The sequence below is a fragment of the Drosophila kikkawai genome, chromosome 2R (genome assembly GCF_030179895.1).
Source record: "Drosophila kikkawai strain 14028-0561.14 chromosome 2R, DkikHiC1v2, whole genome shotgun sequence".
Taxonomy (NCBI): Eukaryota; Metazoa; Arthropoda; class Insecta; order Diptera; family Drosophilidae; genus Drosophila; species Drosophila kikkawai.
Genome location: NC_091729.1, coordinates 2,795,106 through 2,813,682, shown reverse-complemented (window position 1 = coordinate 2,813,682; position 18,577 = coordinate 2,795,106). Strand labels below are relative to the sequence as shown.

At 38.7% G+C, this 18,577-nt stretch overlaps 1 protein-coding gene across 1 annotated transcript in view; it reads right to left on the bottom strand.

Moving 5' to 3' along the window:
• Positions 1–18,577, bottom strand: part of Nipped-B (Nipped-B cohesin loading factor) — a 133,527-nt gene that overhangs the window by 37,074 nt on the left and 77,876 nt on the right. The window contains exons 11-15 of the mRNA XM_070284836.1: positions 11,029–11,715; positions 10,743–10,971; positions 2,063–2,381; positions 1,762–1,990; positions 1,504–1,698 (exon numbers count right to left, since the gene is read on the bottom strand). Of these exons, the coding sequence (XP_070140937.1) occupies positions 1,504–1,698; positions 1,762–1,990; positions 2,063–2,381; positions 10,743–10,971; positions 11,029–11,715 (1,659 nt within the window). The remainder of the gene's footprint in view (positions 1–1,503; positions 1,699–1,761; positions 1,991–2,062; positions 2,382–10,742; positions 10,972–11,028; positions 11,716–18,577) is intronic.

The following is an 18,577-nucleotide window of genomic DNA, read 5'->3' as shown; positions in this document are numbered from 1 at the left end:
GGAGTCGCCATTTCAAATGTGCTTTCCTGCTAGCGCTGTCACTTTGGAAGAACTGAAAGTTCTGGTAGCCAAGTTGTCTCCCAAAAAAACACCAGGTGAGGATCTTCTTGACAATAGAACCATTCGTTTATTACCTGATGAAGCCTTGCAATTTCTTGTGTCTGTTTTAGAAGTTGGATACTTTCCGAAAGTTTGGAAATCGGCCAGCATAATCATGGTCCTCAAGCCTGGAAAACCGCCGTCTCCCATCTCTGGGTAAAATTATGGAGAGGCTGGTTCTAAACAGGCTGCTCTCTTGCGAGGAAGTTTCGAGTGCGATCCCAAAATTTCAATTTGGTTTCCGCCTGCAGCACGGTACTCCTGAGCAACTTCATAGAGTGGTTAACTTTGCCTTAGAAGCCTTGGAGAAGAAGGAGTATGCTGTAGCTCCGGCACCCTGGGCTGCTGTACAAAGCCAAGCGACTCTTCCCGCCTTAACTGTACCTAGTTGTAAAAAGTTTTCTGCATGAACGCACGTTCCACGTATCGGCTGATGGGTATAAATCCAGCGTCAAGACAATTGAAGCTGAAGTTCCGCAAGGAAGTGTTTTAGGACCTACTCTCTATTCGGTCTTTGCTTCGGACATGCCTAGTCACTGAAGTTCGGAAGAAGATGTACTAATAGCTACATACGCTGACGACACTGCCGTGCTTGCGAAAAGTAAAAGTATCTTGGCTGCTTCCTTTGGATTGCAGGAATATCTGGATGCCTTTCAGGAATGGGCTGTGAATTGGAATGTGCGCATCAATGCTGACAAATGCGCGAATGTGACTTTTACCAACCGAGCAGCTAGGTGTCCTGGGGTCAGTCTTAATGGTAGAGTCATTGGCCACCATAGAGCCTATAAATACCTTGGCGTTACCCTAGACCGAAAACTTAACATTCAACATGCTTTTAAGTCTAAGAATTCCCGGCTGTCTTGGCTCCTTGCTCCCCGCAACAAACTATCGCTTTACTCCAAGGTCATGATATATAAGTCAATTCCCCCTCCCTGTTTTATGGCAGTACACTAATCCTAATAAAATCTAAATTTTTTTTAAGGAAAAAAAAATGTTTGTAGATAGATGTGACAAAAAACCTGACGAATAGGAAGATCCTTAAAATGTTAAACTTGTTTTAGTTGATAACCTACTTGCATTATAGGGTGAATATTTACCAAAGCAATGCATGTTTGTTCCAAGTTTTTTATAGTTGCGTTGTAAATAAAAAATAAGAAAGAACGCCAGTTAGTCATAAATAAACTCTCAGGATTATCGAATCATTTCGTGAATTTTTACATCTTACGTTGCTAACGGATTTCCCGTTAATAGAAACCAACAGATGGGCAAGACTAAATCGACTTTCTTTGACTACGTGGCGAATTTCTGACTAAAATAATATCTTTTGCAAGTGTAAAGAAATGCGTAATTTGCTTAATGATAAAGTTGCTTACTATAAAATACCAAAAAGTTTGTATTACTAACTTTGTCATTTTTTATGCATGGTGTAAACCACATTTTCATAAAAACTTCTGTTACAAGTTTTTGTATGCCTTCTTCATCGTTAACACGTCGTATCATTTTAACGCAAATTTCCGGAATTTTCCCGAAGTCTGGATACTCAATGCAAATATCTCTCAAAATTTTAATAACTCTTTTTCGTACGGAGACACCGGTATCCTAGAAAAATAATATAATTATTTTTTTATATATTTACAAAATTATTTTATATTTATATCTCACCAATATTCGTGTCGAGAGCATGTCATAATATTGGTCAATTAATTCTTGATTACTTAGTACAAATTTTCCAACCAAATCTACAGCTGCTTCTCTAACAGAAATAGCTGTATCTAAAAATTTTTGGTTTACACCCATTTGCATATCTTTTCGTTTCAAGACAAATGGATCAACTTCCACAATGTTTGCAAGACATTTCATTGCACGGGTCCTTACTGCTATGGACGGTTCACTGTGATAAATAGGGAATGTATAATTATAATGATTGTAATGCAGACAATAACATATATAATTGTATACTTACTTAACGACTAATATAATTTTTTTTAAGCATCCATCAAACGATTGACTGAAAGGCCTTTTAGTAGCTAAATATTGCGCAATAAGCTGTGCATTATTATAATCTATGTATGTTTTTATATGCTGATTAGATATTAGGTTTTGATCGCCTGATATTGAGTATGGCTTTATTTTACTGATCAAATATTGCTTTCTGGCCTCCAAAGTATTAAACATCTCGACTTTTAATTCCAAATCCATATTTGATAAATTTTCATTTTTTTGTAATCCTTCTGTATCGGTTTCGTCGCAAGATCCAGAGTCGGATGTATCCAAATATTCACCTTAAAAAATGACAGTGGAATAAAAATATTAAAATCCACAAACATAAAATATGACCAAAGTATTTTATATGAATGACATAGTTGTTTCGCAAATGTGAATGATTTCACTTGATGGTACATTTTATCTTTTTAGTATAATACCCTGTTATTTCGTTTTGACACAATCTTTTAAAATTTTCGTTTTCCCTTATTCCCAATACGAATTTTCAATTTTCAATTATAAAATAAATAAAATAATGGTTTTTATTAAATATGTACTATAAAACCCGGCCACGCCTTGCTGTGCCTAACAAATTAGTATATTAAAAAGTTCTTAGTAAATAACATGTGACACTTAAACTTATGAATGAGGTAGGTAAGGTAAGACTATCTCTTAAATCTTTAACAGTAATATTTATTATTATTATTATAATCGGTGCACAATATTTTTGGTTAACCTGTTTTTAGCTAACACAAATAGATTCGACGGTTTTCCTACACGTGAACATGCAACATATAGTTGTTGAGAAAAACATGGATTTTCCAAATGTAAACCACAAATGGACATTTGACCTTGAGACTTATTTATAGACATGGTAAAAGCTAAACAAATTGGAAACTGTAGCCTTTTGATGGGTATAGTGGCGGTATCATTGGAATACATGGCAACAGGAGTACTGTTCCTTTAAACTTCCAAGTCAAAATGTTTGCGTTAAGTATATTTTCGGTGATCTTTTTGATGACCAAACGCGTACCGTTGCACAGTTGAGGTGGATTATGGGTTATCGAAGATTATGTGGTGGCATTCCCAGTATATCTAGTGAATTTAAAAATTCAGATTTCCTGGTAACAACTGTTGTATCTCGAAGTTAATTTCGTCAACATCAAAATTTTTTGCTACCAAAATAGCCCAATGACTAAGCCAGTTATTGTTCAAGTAATTTTTCTGTATGTCCTGAAAAATACTCTGAATCAATTCATTTTTATCCTGAAGAACAGTGCAAAAATTGTCTGGCAACAGTCACCTGCATGTTCACCAAATGGTACACCCAGTCGTCACGCGATCTTCACAATTCCCCATAAAATAAATTTGAAGAAATTTCGGATCATCATCAGGCGTTGGCAATAATGACCCTATTTTATGGTACGCCTGGCCACGTTTCATGTCAAGTCACTAGGGAATGCTGTCGAACGGGATACAAAGTATCTTATGACCGTCTCCTGGCCCTGAACTACCTATTTACAGAAATTGATGCGGTTCATCTGGTGTTGACACCATTGAACCATTTAAATGATATATTTGTCCCTGTATCTGTAATTGCAAACAATCATTTGTTGAAAAATCGTGTGATGGTGTAGTGTGTGGGGTATATGTTGTTGTTATTTTTGAACTTTAACGCATCAAAAAATATTATAATTTTTAAGATTTGTGAAGATTTGCTGAAGAAAGTCTAAGTTTTTAGTACTGACTTGCCACAGACTTATTGCTAGAATGCCAAAAATAATAGCGAAAGTAGCCTAAAATATGGGTGGATATACTGGATACTAACCTAAATTTAGTAAAAATAACAAATAAGTGAAAAATATTCATTACGTTCCGAGTACTACACTTAGAAGAATGTCTGTACTTATATTTTGGCCAACCCATTTTTATGCATTTCGAAGAAAATTGATCCCTGTCTTTAAATTTGAAATGTAAAACCCTTTTAACAGGTATTTTTATTTTGTGGAATAAGTACGATAAAAAAAAAAAAAAAAATTGGGTTTTTTCATTAAGTTTATTAAACTAATTTTATAGGACTTGAAACAAACTTCATACGCATGTACTTATTATTTCGGCCACAAGTATACAATCGTTTTCCAAAGGCAAAAACCCCTCTAGCTTTACACGCAATTATACCGATGTGATCGGTGAATCTCAAATTGTGGGTAAATATAACTCCAAGATCCGTTACAGAATGGATACGTTCAAGAACATTCGTCCCTATGGAATAGTTGGCATGGAAACAATTTCTGTGCTGACGTACTGTGATGAGGACATTATTGAGGTACATTGGTGCTGAAGCTGAATAGTAATTAGAACTTCGAATAATTTGGGAATCGCACTAAGTTTTGCTATACCTCTATAGTGTTCAATATTTGATTAACTGCCCTTTTTATGAAGCGGAATGATAAGAGATTCTTTCCAAACTTCCGGGAAAAACGAATGCTGAAGTGATAACTGAAAAAGTCTAGATAGTGGTCTACAAAATGAGCTGGCACAATTTCTCAGAACGCAGCTAGGTACAAGATCTGGACCAGAGGGGAAGGAAAGTTTCATTGTTTTAAGATTATGAAGAACATCATCTTCGCTGATTACAGGTATAACAAGAAAGGAAGCTAACTTCTGCACGCCGAAGTTTGTATACCCTTGCAGATTGGTTTCGATGTTTATATTATAGATTTAAATGCTGAAAACACTCACAAAACAGAGTTTCATTACATTTTACCAGAGCTTGCAAAAAACTGTCGACCGTTTCTAGTTGTCTGCATATATCTGTCTCTCTCTCACTCTTTACGAAAAGACTCAGAGAGCACCCGTTCATGAGTTCTTGGAATCAGCTCGCGCGCGTTCAGAGCGAACTCGTTTTTTTCTATTCTGTTTTGTTTTGGTTGTCCCATGAACCGTGGTCAGTGAACAAAAGTCTTTTGCGTATGTATTGGAATACATTCACACGCATAGGCAAGCAAATCCTTAAACGTTTAGTTGCGATTTAAAAACAAAATTGTCTAAAACTTTTCTATTCTTTTTAATAGCATTTTGTTATATGGACACTTGTTCACAAAAATAAATAAATAAAAAAAAAAAACAAACAAAGGTGAAGACCGTTCGCGCTGAGCTGTTCGGTCCCTTGGTCTTTTGCTGGCTCTCTGTGTGCGAACGTTTCTCGTCCCGCTCTTTACGCACGGCTCATTGAAAGGCCGAAGCAAAAAGAGCTCAACGAAAAGCGTTCAACAAAAAACCGAAATGAAGACAGCAAAACTCCCTTGCTCTGAACGAGAGCGAGAGAGTATGATCTTTTTCGGTTTTACTCGCAACGAGAGCACAGGAAAAACCCCGTCAACAGTTATTTGCAAGCTCTGCATTTTACCTATACTTATTATGTTTACAGTTTGACAGTTACAGTTTTACATTCCCAGCTTTACATATTTTATACATTTACCGATCGCTTCTATGGCAGCTATATGATATAGTTGTCCGATTTTTATAAAATTTATACCAAAATTCTAGAATAATAAAAAAAGTAGATAAACATACGTTGAAAAACAACGAAACTATAATTTTTTTCCTATTTATTTCTCGATCGTTCCTATGGCAGCTATATGATATAGTCGTCCGATTTTTATAAAATATTTACCAAAATTCAGAAATAATATATCCGGCCCGTTCCGACATATATAGCAGTGAGAGCATATAGAAGACTATATGCAAAGTTTCATTCAGATAGCTTTAAAACTGAGGGACTAGTTTGCGTAGAAACAGACAGACGGACAAGGCTAGATCGACTCGGCTGTTGATGCTGATCAAGAATATATATACTTTATAAGGTCGGTAATGTCTCCTTCACTGCGTTGCAAACTTCTGACAGAAATTATAATACCCTGCAATGGTATAATAATTAAAAATTAAAATTTTCTTTTTTCAGTTTTTAAATTATTTTTCTTTGAGCAAATACATAAAAATAAAGATAAAAACATAAAAATAAAAAATATTTTTTTTAAATTGTTTTTATGGACAAAAAAATATTTTTTCACTTTGATACCCTTTAAAAAGGCTTGGTATATTATGCAGTATGTTATGTCCAATGCCGTTTAAATTATTCGATAACCTTATTTGGTTCAAAAGAGATGAGAGTAATTCCACAACCTGCAGAATATAAAAAAATCATGTGCAAAGAGCGCAACGAGAAAATCAGAAACACCACGAAAGGATTGCAGAATGTTAGTGGGTATTCTAACAGGTCACTGCCTGTCTGCTGCACATGCAGTCAAGCTATTACTGTATTACCGACAACGCCAAATGCCGGAAATGTGATGAATCCGAGGCAACCGAAACCTTGGAGCAAGGATGAGGGCAAGGATGAGATACCTAGGCTCTCCGGTTCTGGCATCGCTAGAAGATGCCTCGAGGAGGACGCCAGGCGAACTCCTTGCCTTTGCGAAAAACACCTTGATCTTCAAGGATCTCGAAACCCGCATAAATAGTTTCTAGGTCCATCCAGGAATTTCCCCGTATAGCTAGAGGCCATATGGGGGCCTATGCGTGGCCCCACGAAGGCCGTCCGGATAAACCTAACCTAACCTAATATCGGCATATAGTCGTCATAGGTCCAATATATCAATCATATTCCCTTACTATATTTCGTCTTTCCTCACTTAAGTTCTGTAAATACACTTATTTGCTGGCTTGCATGCCTTGTGCGGCGGCCGATGTTCGAACGTCGTACTCTAGGCATTTTCGACTATAGACAGAGCGGTTAATTTAACCTCAAATCCACATAATTTACACAGGTAAACTTACCACCTTAAAGACAAATGCCGGTTTCTAATTTACATTTTTGGAAACGGATAACTTTTTTTTTAACTTTTTTTTTCACAATTTCCCACTTACTCGGCTCATATGAGGACAATTTCGACAGAATGGATTCTATCAACCGATTCACTCTCTCGACTTGCAGATTGCCTCTTGGAACACCCGTCATGACCCATACGTGCTCGTTCATATTTGTTGTCACAAAGTCCGCGAAAGAATAGGATGTGGACGCAGAACCTCTGTTACTTATGATTCGCTTTGGATAACCGAATATGTCTACCCATTTACCCAGCTTTTTGATTACTTCTTCATGGCCCGTTGTCTTCGTTGGGAACAGGCAGACGAACTTTGAGAACGCATCTACAGCAACTGAAAATTATTTATACTGCTTTGCTGACGCTTTCATCGGTCCAAGGTGATCGATGTCCAACGTGTGCAGAGGAACGTCTCCTTTGTCGATGCAATGCAGTAAACCTTCTTGCTTACCCAACTTTTTATTATGGATAATACAGCTTAAAATTACTCTGGCTACCTTTCCTTCAAGGTGTGGAATGTAAAACTGCTGCTGAATGTTATGCATAGTCTTACGAGCTGCTGGATGATCAATCTTGGGACTACTATCGGTTCATTGCCTTCTGCTTCTTTGAAGAGCATACCACCTTTGAGCTTGTAGGTATTAAATTAACAAGCGAATTTTTAAGAACTCTTATAATTGCTTTAATCTGTTCTGCTTGCTGTGCTTTCATCAGTCGTGTGGTGATTTCTGACACAACTTAGGTGATCGACGTGTTTGATACTGCTTCCTGCTCGGTGTTCCACTTCAATGCTGAAATCCTGTAGATAATGGACCCACTGCGCAACTTCTCTTGGTACATCTTGCTGTGTAGTAGTTTGTTTAAATGCGATAAAAACTCCAAGAAGATAGTGACGGAACTTCTTCAAAGCCAGATACGCATCTTTCACTTCTAATATGTGCTGCTTGGATTCTGCTGCCGAAGTCTTATTGCTCCGGAAGTAAATACTCTGCAACAATATGGCTCCATAATCGTCCTTTGACGCATCTGTGGGCAATACAGTTGGGGCACTTCGTGAATATATATGAAGGACTGGTTCCCTTGCGAGCAAACTTTTCAGCTGATCTATCGCCTGCAATTTTTCTGGTCCGATCTTGAATTCGACAACTTTTTTAATAGGTTCGTAAGTGGACGAGCGATTTGGACTTACTTTGGCATAAACTTTTTGAAAAATCCAGTCAGACCCAAAAAAGATTGTACTGCAGAAGTACAGAAGAACCATTCTCGACAAAATGACCCAAGAAAAATATTCAGGGTTGAAGGAAAATGCAATTTTTCCCAACTTATTTTTTAGATGGTATTTGACCACTGGTTCCAAAACCGGCAGAGTCTTCTTCGGAGACTGTGTACACAATTATCATTTATCATTAATTTATTAGGCTTTGGAAAATGTGGTATACAAATCGTATGAAAGCAGCTGGAGAGTTTCAAAACCCAAATGGAGCTCTATTAAGCTCAAAAAGCCGTACACGTGTAACGAATGCAGTATAAGCAAGACCACTGTTCTCAACTGGCACGTGAAAGAATGCATTTTCCAAATCCAATACTGTAAAGAACTTCGCTGCTTGAAGCTTTTCGAGAACCTCCTCGACCATGGGGACTGGAAAACAATCCGGAAGCACCATACTTTTCAGCTTTCTATAGTCTACGCAAACTCTGAATTATTGATCCTTTTTCTTGACAACGACGACTTCGGAGTCGAAAACTTGAACTTTTGGAGAAAATCGTAGCCCAGAAGCGCATTACAATCAATGGTAAAGTTGTCTACGAACAAAAACTTATGACCTATCTGCAGCTGATCCACGATTATGCTAGCGTTGAAAAATTCGATTGGCTTTGTGCTTTTGTTATTCAGGCCTCGTAAAACCGATTTGTTTTCCAACATGTTCACGTTTTTAAGCTCTGAAGCAAGCTTTTTCTGACTATCTAGACATCTGAGCCCTTGTCGACTAGGCACTCAACATTAACGCCATTTATAATAATGTTCTTGGGACGGCTGCTGCTTGTTACAACCCCGTGGAATATGTTCTACTCGTTTCAACGAAACCATTTTGTTTGTGACAGGCTTTTCTTTTGTGCTTCGCAGAGCCAAAATTACAATAAAAGTCCACTTTTGCTAACTTTGCTGATTTCACTGTTTTTTTCTTCGGAATCTTGCACCAACTCGAAAATGTCGTACTTCTCTTTTAGCGCTTTCAACGCTTGGCAACGATATATGGTATAGTGATTTTATATTCGTTTTTGATTTGTAACCCATTTACAACATGCCGTATTAAAGCAGATTCTTCCACGCTACCGATGTTTGCGATCTTCTTCATTTAAAGCAAATACTCATGAAATGATTCCAACTTTTTCTTTTTCGTTCGCGCAACAACACTGTTTCGGCTGCATTTGAACTCGACGCTTAATTTGTTCTTCAGTTCCTCAAAATCGCACACGCATACGGATTCTAGGAAAAGTTTGACAGCTCCGCGCATTTTTCCTCTGGCATGCACATATTTTTGTTTATCCGATAACTTGTACGCATCCGCATAGCGCTCAAAAATCTCGAAACACTTATCAAGAGAAACCAAAAAACCGTAAAAGTCATTAATAATTTATTCGAAACTATCCACAGGAATTTTCGGAAGATCGCGTTCATTTACTTCGATCTTTAATGCCAACAGTTAGATTAGCTGTTGCAACCGCACAGTTGCTCTTATTTGCCACTTTATCCTCACTGATTTTGGTTGCCGCCATTATTTTGCTTTTCTCTTCGTCTGGTACTTCAATATCCAGCAAACTACATTGGTTCTCCGCTTCTTCGCCAGTTCTAACGTGATAGTTCTTGGCTGGTGTTCGCCTTATTCGCGACATGACTTTTTTTATAAACACAAACCGTGAATCTTTCTCGGATGAATTTCATTGTCTATTTCCCGCAAACGAATTTCAAAACGACGATCGGGATTTTTCTATGTATGTATTTGTGTACTCCTTTCTGATAATTATGAAATTGACAGGAACAGCACCCAACTTTCCAACTTCGGTTGCGACATTTTTTCGCAACTTTCACAAATTGTCCGGTCAATAGAATTCGATTGATAATTTCCCGACCAGCGCTTAATAAAGCGTCCTCACTTGAATAAGGATGCTCTCAACGTGGAGGTAGGCGAGGTGAAGAGGGGCCTAGCTCTAGAAACCATGGATGCCGCCTATGAAATGACGCAGTACGAGTCCGACGAAGGAGAGGGTGAAGAGGGGCCTAGCTCTAGAAACCATGGATGCCGCCTATGAAATGACGCAGGACGAGTCCGACGAAGGAGAAGACGGTGACCTGATATAGTCGTCCGATTCGGCATGTTCTGACATATATAGCAGTGAGAGTATATAGAAGACTATATGCAAAGTTTCATTTAGATAGCTTTAAAACTGAGGGACTAGTTTGCGTAGAAACGGACAGACGGACGGATAGACGGTTAGATAGACTCGTCTGTTGATGTTGATCAAGAATATATATACTTTATATAGGGTCGGAAAAAGGTCTCCTTCGTTGCAAACTTCTGAGTCAGAAGTTCTGACTAAAATTATAATACCCTGAAAGGGTGTAAAAATACAAAATTGGTCTTCTGCTATCGATTGTTTATAAAGGCATCAAAAGAAAACTCTTAGACGGTGTTTACGAAAATTTTAAGGTTTTTTTGTTAGTGCGTTTTTCGGTGACAGGAATTTTACTATACGTATTTATAATATACATACCACTTTTCCGAGTTCCTCGCCTTTTTGACTTTTTTATAACCTGTCCTTTGCTATCATTTGATATCCTTCGCCTCTGATAAATAATATCTCGATACCATTGTGCCAAGTAAAAATGTCGAGCATAATCCCAAATTAAATTGTCTTCCTCAGCATTCACAGCTAAAAAATCGAGAAGAATTTTTTGCAGGAACTCCGTTCGTTGGTCCTCGGCATGTAACTCTGTTTGAGACTGAGAGGAAGGTTTATTTTGGTTATTGTAATAAAAATAACAAATAGTGTTACTTACAATACTTGAAGGTAAATCGCCTTCCTTTTCTTGTTCTTTTTTGATAGATTTTATCATTGAATCTATTATGTTAACCTTACATCGAGATTCAACTGTGTCCTTGCGAAGTCGTGCAGCTACTATTCCAAGGTAATCTAAAGACACCAAGCGAATACTCTGTTCTATACTTTTATCAGACACATAGCGAACTAGCATTGTTCCGAGAAGTGAAAGTAACAATTCAGAGGCGGGCCATTCGGGCTTGTTGGCAGTTGCAAGCAAATCATGAATGAAATTTTCAAAGAGTGGTCGGAAATCAGTTTCATTTGACCGGGATTTGCATTTGTTTAAAAAAGTAGTTAAAAAATTTCCACCAATACTGACAGCGACATCATACTTTTTTAAAATCAATAAATCCTTATTAGGTTTTACTACTTTTTTAGCTCCGCTTGGGAGATTGTCATCCAAACTAACAATCATTTGAGTTTTATTAATTAGCTTTCCATTATCACAAAGTGAGTCTGGTAATATGGTAGCACATTGAATTAATTGAAGCACAAGGGCAGTAACCATTTGAATATTTCCACCATTATTTGTAAGTTTGTATGGTCGGAGATTTTTTTTCGATGAAGGTAAACGATCAATTGAAGATAATATATCTCCTAAGATACTGTTTCTTATTTTGTCGTATCTTTCCTTGCGAAATATCTGAAATATAATTTATAGTGCATATAAGAACTGTTTTTCAGTAGATACAAAAACGTAAATGGCTAAACACTATTTTATTTTTTATTATGCGTACTTTATATAATAATATACATATTATAGAAAACAAATCATTTCAAAATCATTACCCTTATAAAATATTTGCTAATTTTTCAAAATTTGTATCCGTTTATCTGTCTATTCGATGGTTAGCATTACGTACTCAAATTGCCACCTTGGCCCCAACTTGGTCTTGGTCAGATCGACTCGGCTGTTGATGATAATTACTAATTTATATACTTTAAAGAGTTTACATTTATAATAACCTGCTAGGGTAACTGCGTCTCGGGGTTTAAGAGTATATGTGGCTAAACCATGAAGTAATGCAAACTCTCATTTTATTCATTTTCACATCATAACTTATGTTTAATTTCCTCTTAGAAGTGAATTTAATAACATTTGCAGGTTTCCCTTTAACATAAGCGAATTTCCCTTGTTGATTTAAGAAAATGTGGTTAAATTTCCCATAGATTCTCAAATAATTTTAGCTGTCCGCTCTCAACAAATAGTGTAGCTTTGTCTGAGATTTCCTAATAAGGGGATGATCAAATTTCGCTGAAGTCAACTCATGGATAGTAATGGAGCATTAATTTAATTCATGAAACCGAAGGAAGAAGCATTTGCGGCCGCAAATAAGCATAAGATATATATATATCAGCTGTGCAAAATGCTGGAGAACAAAGTTGCCGAGATTATAGAAAAGTTTCCTTCGCATAATACATAATTCAGTTTGTAGATAAATTTGGCTGGTATTTTAAACAAGAACCTTTTTTCATAAACTTTAATCTAATAGCCGATCTTTTAATTGTAAAGCAAACTATAAAGTAATTGTTTAAAATTAATCTTTTTAATATGTCGACTTTTTTTGGCACGATGAAAACTCAGAAATGTCGCGCGGATTTGCAATAATGTTGGAAGTTAAAATCGAACCGATCATAGCGCGCTTATCGTGACGCCTGATATTAGGGTTCACTATCGAAAGCTCGGTTGTACGCAGCTGCGTATGAGATAATACTTTTATTTTCCAAGGAAGGTCAACGACCAGAGCTACGAAGCTGTGAAGAGCGCAAAGCTGGGACATATCGCTCTAAGGTTGCAAACATAATGCGCGCTGAGAATAAGATGAAGATGAAGACGAAACTGAAGACGAAAAGCTGTGCAGAACAATTCATATGAATTCGCTCGCCCGCAAACATAGTGCGCGCTGAGACGAAGACGAAGATGAAGACGAAACGCAAGCGATCAGCTTCAAACGGTGCAGTACTGTTTTTGAAGACAAATCGCTTGCTATTTTGGATTTTTTAGAAGAAAATTTCAACTTTTGAGATTTTTTAGTGGGAGAGTCAATTTTTCATCTGGCAACACTGCAATTTAGTTGTGATTTGCCTCATTTCTTTCCAAATTAATTGGGTGAAATCTTCCGTTCACTTTTTTGTTCCGTTTTAATTCAAAAAATAAACTTTTTTCTAACAGCATGTCATCATATGATGAGAAATCCATTGCGACTAACATCACAAAATCGCAACAAATTCGTCTTGCACTATGCAACCTATTAGCTTACTCGCATCGCAAGCAATTCGTCTTCAGCATCGTCTTTATCTTCATCATCGTCTCAGCTCGCACTATGTTTGCAGCCTAAGCCAGAGACTACTCGTAGCGGCGGCAACCCCGAGTTTTGGCCCGGTCAGGCTCAGCGCGGAGTAATCAGTCCGACATTAGCGGGCGAAAAAAGGGCCGGCGCGATCTGGACGAACATCTGGCATCAATTAGGTCCACCAGAGCCATCACCTTGCTGGACAGCAGACTCACTTACGCGAGCACATTGCGTATGAGAGCTCCAAGGCTGCAACATCCGGGCTCTATTTCGAATTATGCTAATTCCGGCAATGACGTCGCCCTCCTACAGTCGCACAGTAGCGCCTTTTCTTATTTAGCGTTGCAAAAATCATAACTTTTTGAACAAATAAGGTAATCGAATAATTTAAACGGCATTGTACAGGTAATTCTTCTAATATAGATATACATATGTACTGCATAATGTACCACGCCCACAAAATCGCCTATTTAAAGAGTATTAAAGTGAAAAAAAAATTTTTTTTTCCATTTTTTTTAAATATATTTTATTTAAGTTTGTTGAGCTACTGATCTTTTTCAATAGCTGTCGAAGTGTCCAATTTCTTTTTGACCCAAAAAATACGCACTTGTTTTAAACGTTATAAATTAAATGCAATATTTATCAAGCCACGAAGTTTCTATTATTTATCGGCGCAGGCGAGCCGAATTGCCGCTGCGGATATTTATGACCCGAATTGCTACGAAAATAGTTATAGGCAAATATTTGAGCTGATCGCTTTCAAGCGTAGGCGAAGACGAACTGAGAAAAGAATTTTTGCTGCAGTTAGCGGACGGCTAAAGGGCAGCTGTGCAAATAGAGCGAGAGAGTGATAAAGTTTATGTTATGCAGAAGGCAGGAGGAGAGGTAAAGCTTTGCTACGCAGAGCAAATTTATTGTTGTTGTTGTTTGGCCGCTGGGTCATCAGGTGCGGGCTGCATAACCGGACAAAGTTTTTATCTTTATTTTTATGTTTGCTCAAAGAAAAATAATTTGGAAACTTAAAAAAAACCATTTCTTTTTAATTCAAAGTGTAACCGCAAGGCGCTACAGTTAGTATATTTTTTGGAATGTATGAAAATGTGTCGGTATTTTGGTATATTTAACCCTGAGTAGATTTGGTTTATGTCGTTGCATTTTTGCAGACGCATCTCGACGCAGCCGATGTAAGTTAATTCTGGTCCAGGAAATATCCACGTAACTTATAGACATAGTGTGGTCAATGGCTTTAATCGGCTTCAGAAATTATAGAATACTTTAGGAAGAAAAAGGTGAAAAAATGGACACCTGCCAGGTAACGATTTAACTGTTCAAGTCCAAACCAAAGTGCCGTTTTTTATTAGTGTTATGTTCTGCTTTTCGCGCGTTCGTTGCCGGCTAGGCAAAGTCTCTCTCAAGGAGGGGAACGACCACAAATATATCACGCAGCAGACACAACAACAAAAACAAAACGGAATTTCAAACTTGGACAACGGCTAACATTTTGGCAACGGATTTTTGTAACTTCTGGATTGGACTACCTGGCTCATCCGTAGTCCTTGGAGTCCCTCCCAACCATGAGTGTATCCTCCGACACATCTCCCAAATTGTTATAGTGGATCGCATCTGCTCAAATCATCACATCCCCCCCAACACGAATGTCTACTCGAACTTCATTTCGATCACTTCACTATATTTTCATTTTTTGTCTTAAGTTCTAACATAGAAATATCCTACCCACGGTACCGAAGGACTTCATACAAGGAACATTTATAAATAAATACATAAATAAATAATTTAATAAATACGAATTAACAACCATGTGACGATTAATGTTTTAGATGAATTAACAGATATGTTGAATAAATATGACTTAAATTACTTTATATTTTTCTGTGAGCTACATTTCCTTTGTTTTTTTGCTGGCGGTTGTATGTGTTTTTTTGATAATTATATTTAGGGATAAAAACCTGTGGCCACCCAGGAAGGAGTGGCCAATTTTTCTCCTCGAAAAGTCGTCTTCTTCCTGGTGGCTGATCTTCCTGTTTTTTCCCAAATATCGTTCCTGGTCCAGGATTATTCACTCCGGAATATGCTATAATTAATTAGACTAGGATTTTTGGTTCTCACTAGGATATCTTGTCACAACTCACTGGTAGAAACTCGTTTTTCTTTTTTTTTTTTTTTAATTGCGTAATTTTTCGGCTACTCGAACCGCCTGCTGCCACGGATCTTCGCCCTTTACTTCACCTTTGCCTTTTTCCTAAGCCTCTCTTAATCCCAAAAACCACTCAAAATTTCTCGGGTTCAAACTTTGGTTCCTTTTTGGAGTCATCCGGTTTAAGGAACCAGTTCCGTATTGGACTCAGTTACCCGACTCCCTGGAATCACGAGTCGTCGATGACCGGTTATCGGACATACCGATCATCTTCTGGCTTTTAGTAAACAATTTTTTTTTATATTTCTCCTTTTTTTAGAGTTCGCACATAACAAGCACACTACGGTTCCGACGCTTGTCTCGGAACAGGAGTGGAGGATGTGCGTCCGTGATGCGTTGTACTGCCCAACGTAGGCCATCGCCCACATCCCTGAGATTCATGCCTGATGAGTGATTTGCTAGCCGGGCACTATTGCTTAAGGTCCTTTGCGTGGAAAACTCCCAGAGGATTGCCGTCCAAGTTTTCCAAAGCGTACAACGAATTTCCCAACGCTTTAGTTACTCGGCATTTAGTGTACTTTCGGCAAAACTTGGAGTTTCGATTCTTGCTAAAGTCACTCAGTATAAAGTTCCTCTTGTAAATCTCTTGTCCCGGTGAGTATCGAATTTCTCGTGCTTTTAAATTGTAGGTCTTGGCAGCTTTCTCGTAGGCCTGATGTATTCTTTCCTTTATTTTCTCCCGATACAGCTGTTGTCGTTCAGATCTGGGCAATTGGGTTATCTCCGCTTCATTGAGAGCCTTCAGTTTGCGAGCAAGCGAGTAATCTTTCCCATGTGTGAACATATGCTGTCCAAACATGGCAAAGTATGGAGACGTTCCGGTGCTGTTATGTACAGATGACCTCAGTGACGCTTGTATATCGGCCAGGTGTTCATCCCATCGTGTGTGGTCGTCCTGAACGTTCACTCGAATTGCTGCTAACACGGATTGATTCACTCTCTCCGAAGCGTTGGATTGTGGTGCGTATCTCCCCGTTTTCAAGTGCGTAATTCCGTATTCTTGCAGCATATTCTCAAATTCCTTGGAGATAAACTGTCTACCGTTGTCCGTGTGTATTGTTTCTGGAACTCCGAATTGGGTGAATATATTTTCCTGCAGGAATCGAATCACCGCTGTTGATGTGGCTTTCGGCATCTCTTTCAGCCACACAAACTTGGTTAAATGGTCTAGTGCGATGAACAGCATTGTATTTCCTCGGCGGGATCGCGGATATTTTCCTAGGAAATCCAGGTACAACTTTTGCATGGGTCGATCCGTCTGCACTTCCTTTCCCATTATTGGCCGTTTTATCTGCGTTGTGTGTTTGTTCTCCTTGCAGTTTTCACAGGCTGCCACGAATTCTCGGACTTGAACTACCATTTTGGGCCAATAATACATCTGTTGGAGTCTCGCTAAAGTCTTTCCCATTCCTCCGTGCATTGCCATATCGCCGTAGTGAGCCTGCTGGATTAGAGTTGTCGTCAGAGCTTCCGGAATCCATAGTTTCCATTCAAACTCGTCGCTTTCTTCTCTGTAAAAATTGGTCTTTTTGAAGAGAAGTCCTTCTTCCACACGTAAGTCCGGAAACTTATCTTTTCCCTGTTCTTCAATTAATTGAATTCTTTCCAGATATTCAGGACTCTCAAACTCCGTTGTCTCAAAATCGAAGAACTCCAATTCGGCGGCCTCGTTCGGTCGAGATAACATGTCCGCCACGATGTTGTCTTTCCCTTTCCGGTGCTCGATGTTAAAATCAAATGCCTGCAATGCTAATGACCACCGCGCCAGTCTTCCGTTCAAATCTTTGAGTGTCATGAGCCATTGAAGGCTTGCATGATCGGTCACGATAGTAAACGGCATCAATTCCACATACGGCCGGAATCTTTCCACTGCTTTTACGGCTGCGAGGCACTCTTTTTCTGTCACGCTGTAATTAAGTTGTGCTCCTCTTAGCTTCGCCGAATAGAAAGCTATTGGTCGGTCCGATCCCTCTCTATCCTGTTGGAACAACACTGCCCCAATTCCTACGTGGCTGGCGTCACACTGGATCCAGAAGTGTTTCCCGAAGTCTGGATGAGCCAATACGGGCGCACAGGTCAGTGCTCTCTTTAGCTTTTCAAATGACATAGTCGCTTCCTCCGTCCAAGTAAATTTGGTTTTATTTTTCAGGCAGTCGGTGAGCGGCGCACTGAGTCCGGAGAAATTCTGGATAAACCTGCGATACCATCCTGCGGTTCCTAAGAAGCTGCGTAGCTGTCGCGCATTTTTGGGCACTTCGATTTTCAAAATCGCTTCAACTTTCTTCGGGTCTGTTCGCAAGGCCCCGTCACCGATGATGTATCCTAAATATCGCAAGTATTTGAAGCAAAATTTTGATTTGTGTAGGCCAATCGTCAAATTTGCTTTACTCAAACACTCGGCCACTTCTTTTAGCAAAATGCAGTGTTCATCGAAAGTTTTGGATATCATCAGCAAGTCATCCAAGTAAACGAAGACGTGGCTGCGGAGACGCTGTGGGATTACCTTATCCATTACTCTGCACAACCTTTGAGCCGAATTACACAGGCCGAATGGCATCCGTCGAAACTGATACAGTGGCCTTCCGGGTATTGTGAAAGCAGTTAAGGGACGACTTTTTTCATCGAGTTCGACTTGCCAGAAGGCGTGCTTCAGGTCGATGCTGCTGATGAAAATCGTCTCATCTACCCGGCTCAAGATCGACTCAATGTTCTGCAATGGGTAAGCATCCTTCACTGTAAGTGTATTTAATTTTCTCGCGTCTAAACACAGTCTATTCTTCCCAGGTTTCTGTACCAGTGTCGTTCGGTTATTCCAGGGACTTTCACTTAACTCGATGACTCCTAGTCGCAGCATCTCATCGATTTCCGTGAACAGTAGTTGCTGTTTTGCCGGAGAAACTGGAAAGACTCTCTCCTTGATGGGTACGGCTCCTTCAACTAACTGGATCGAGTGCTCTTCCACTTTGGTGAGTCCTAATCCTTGACTTTCGTATGTC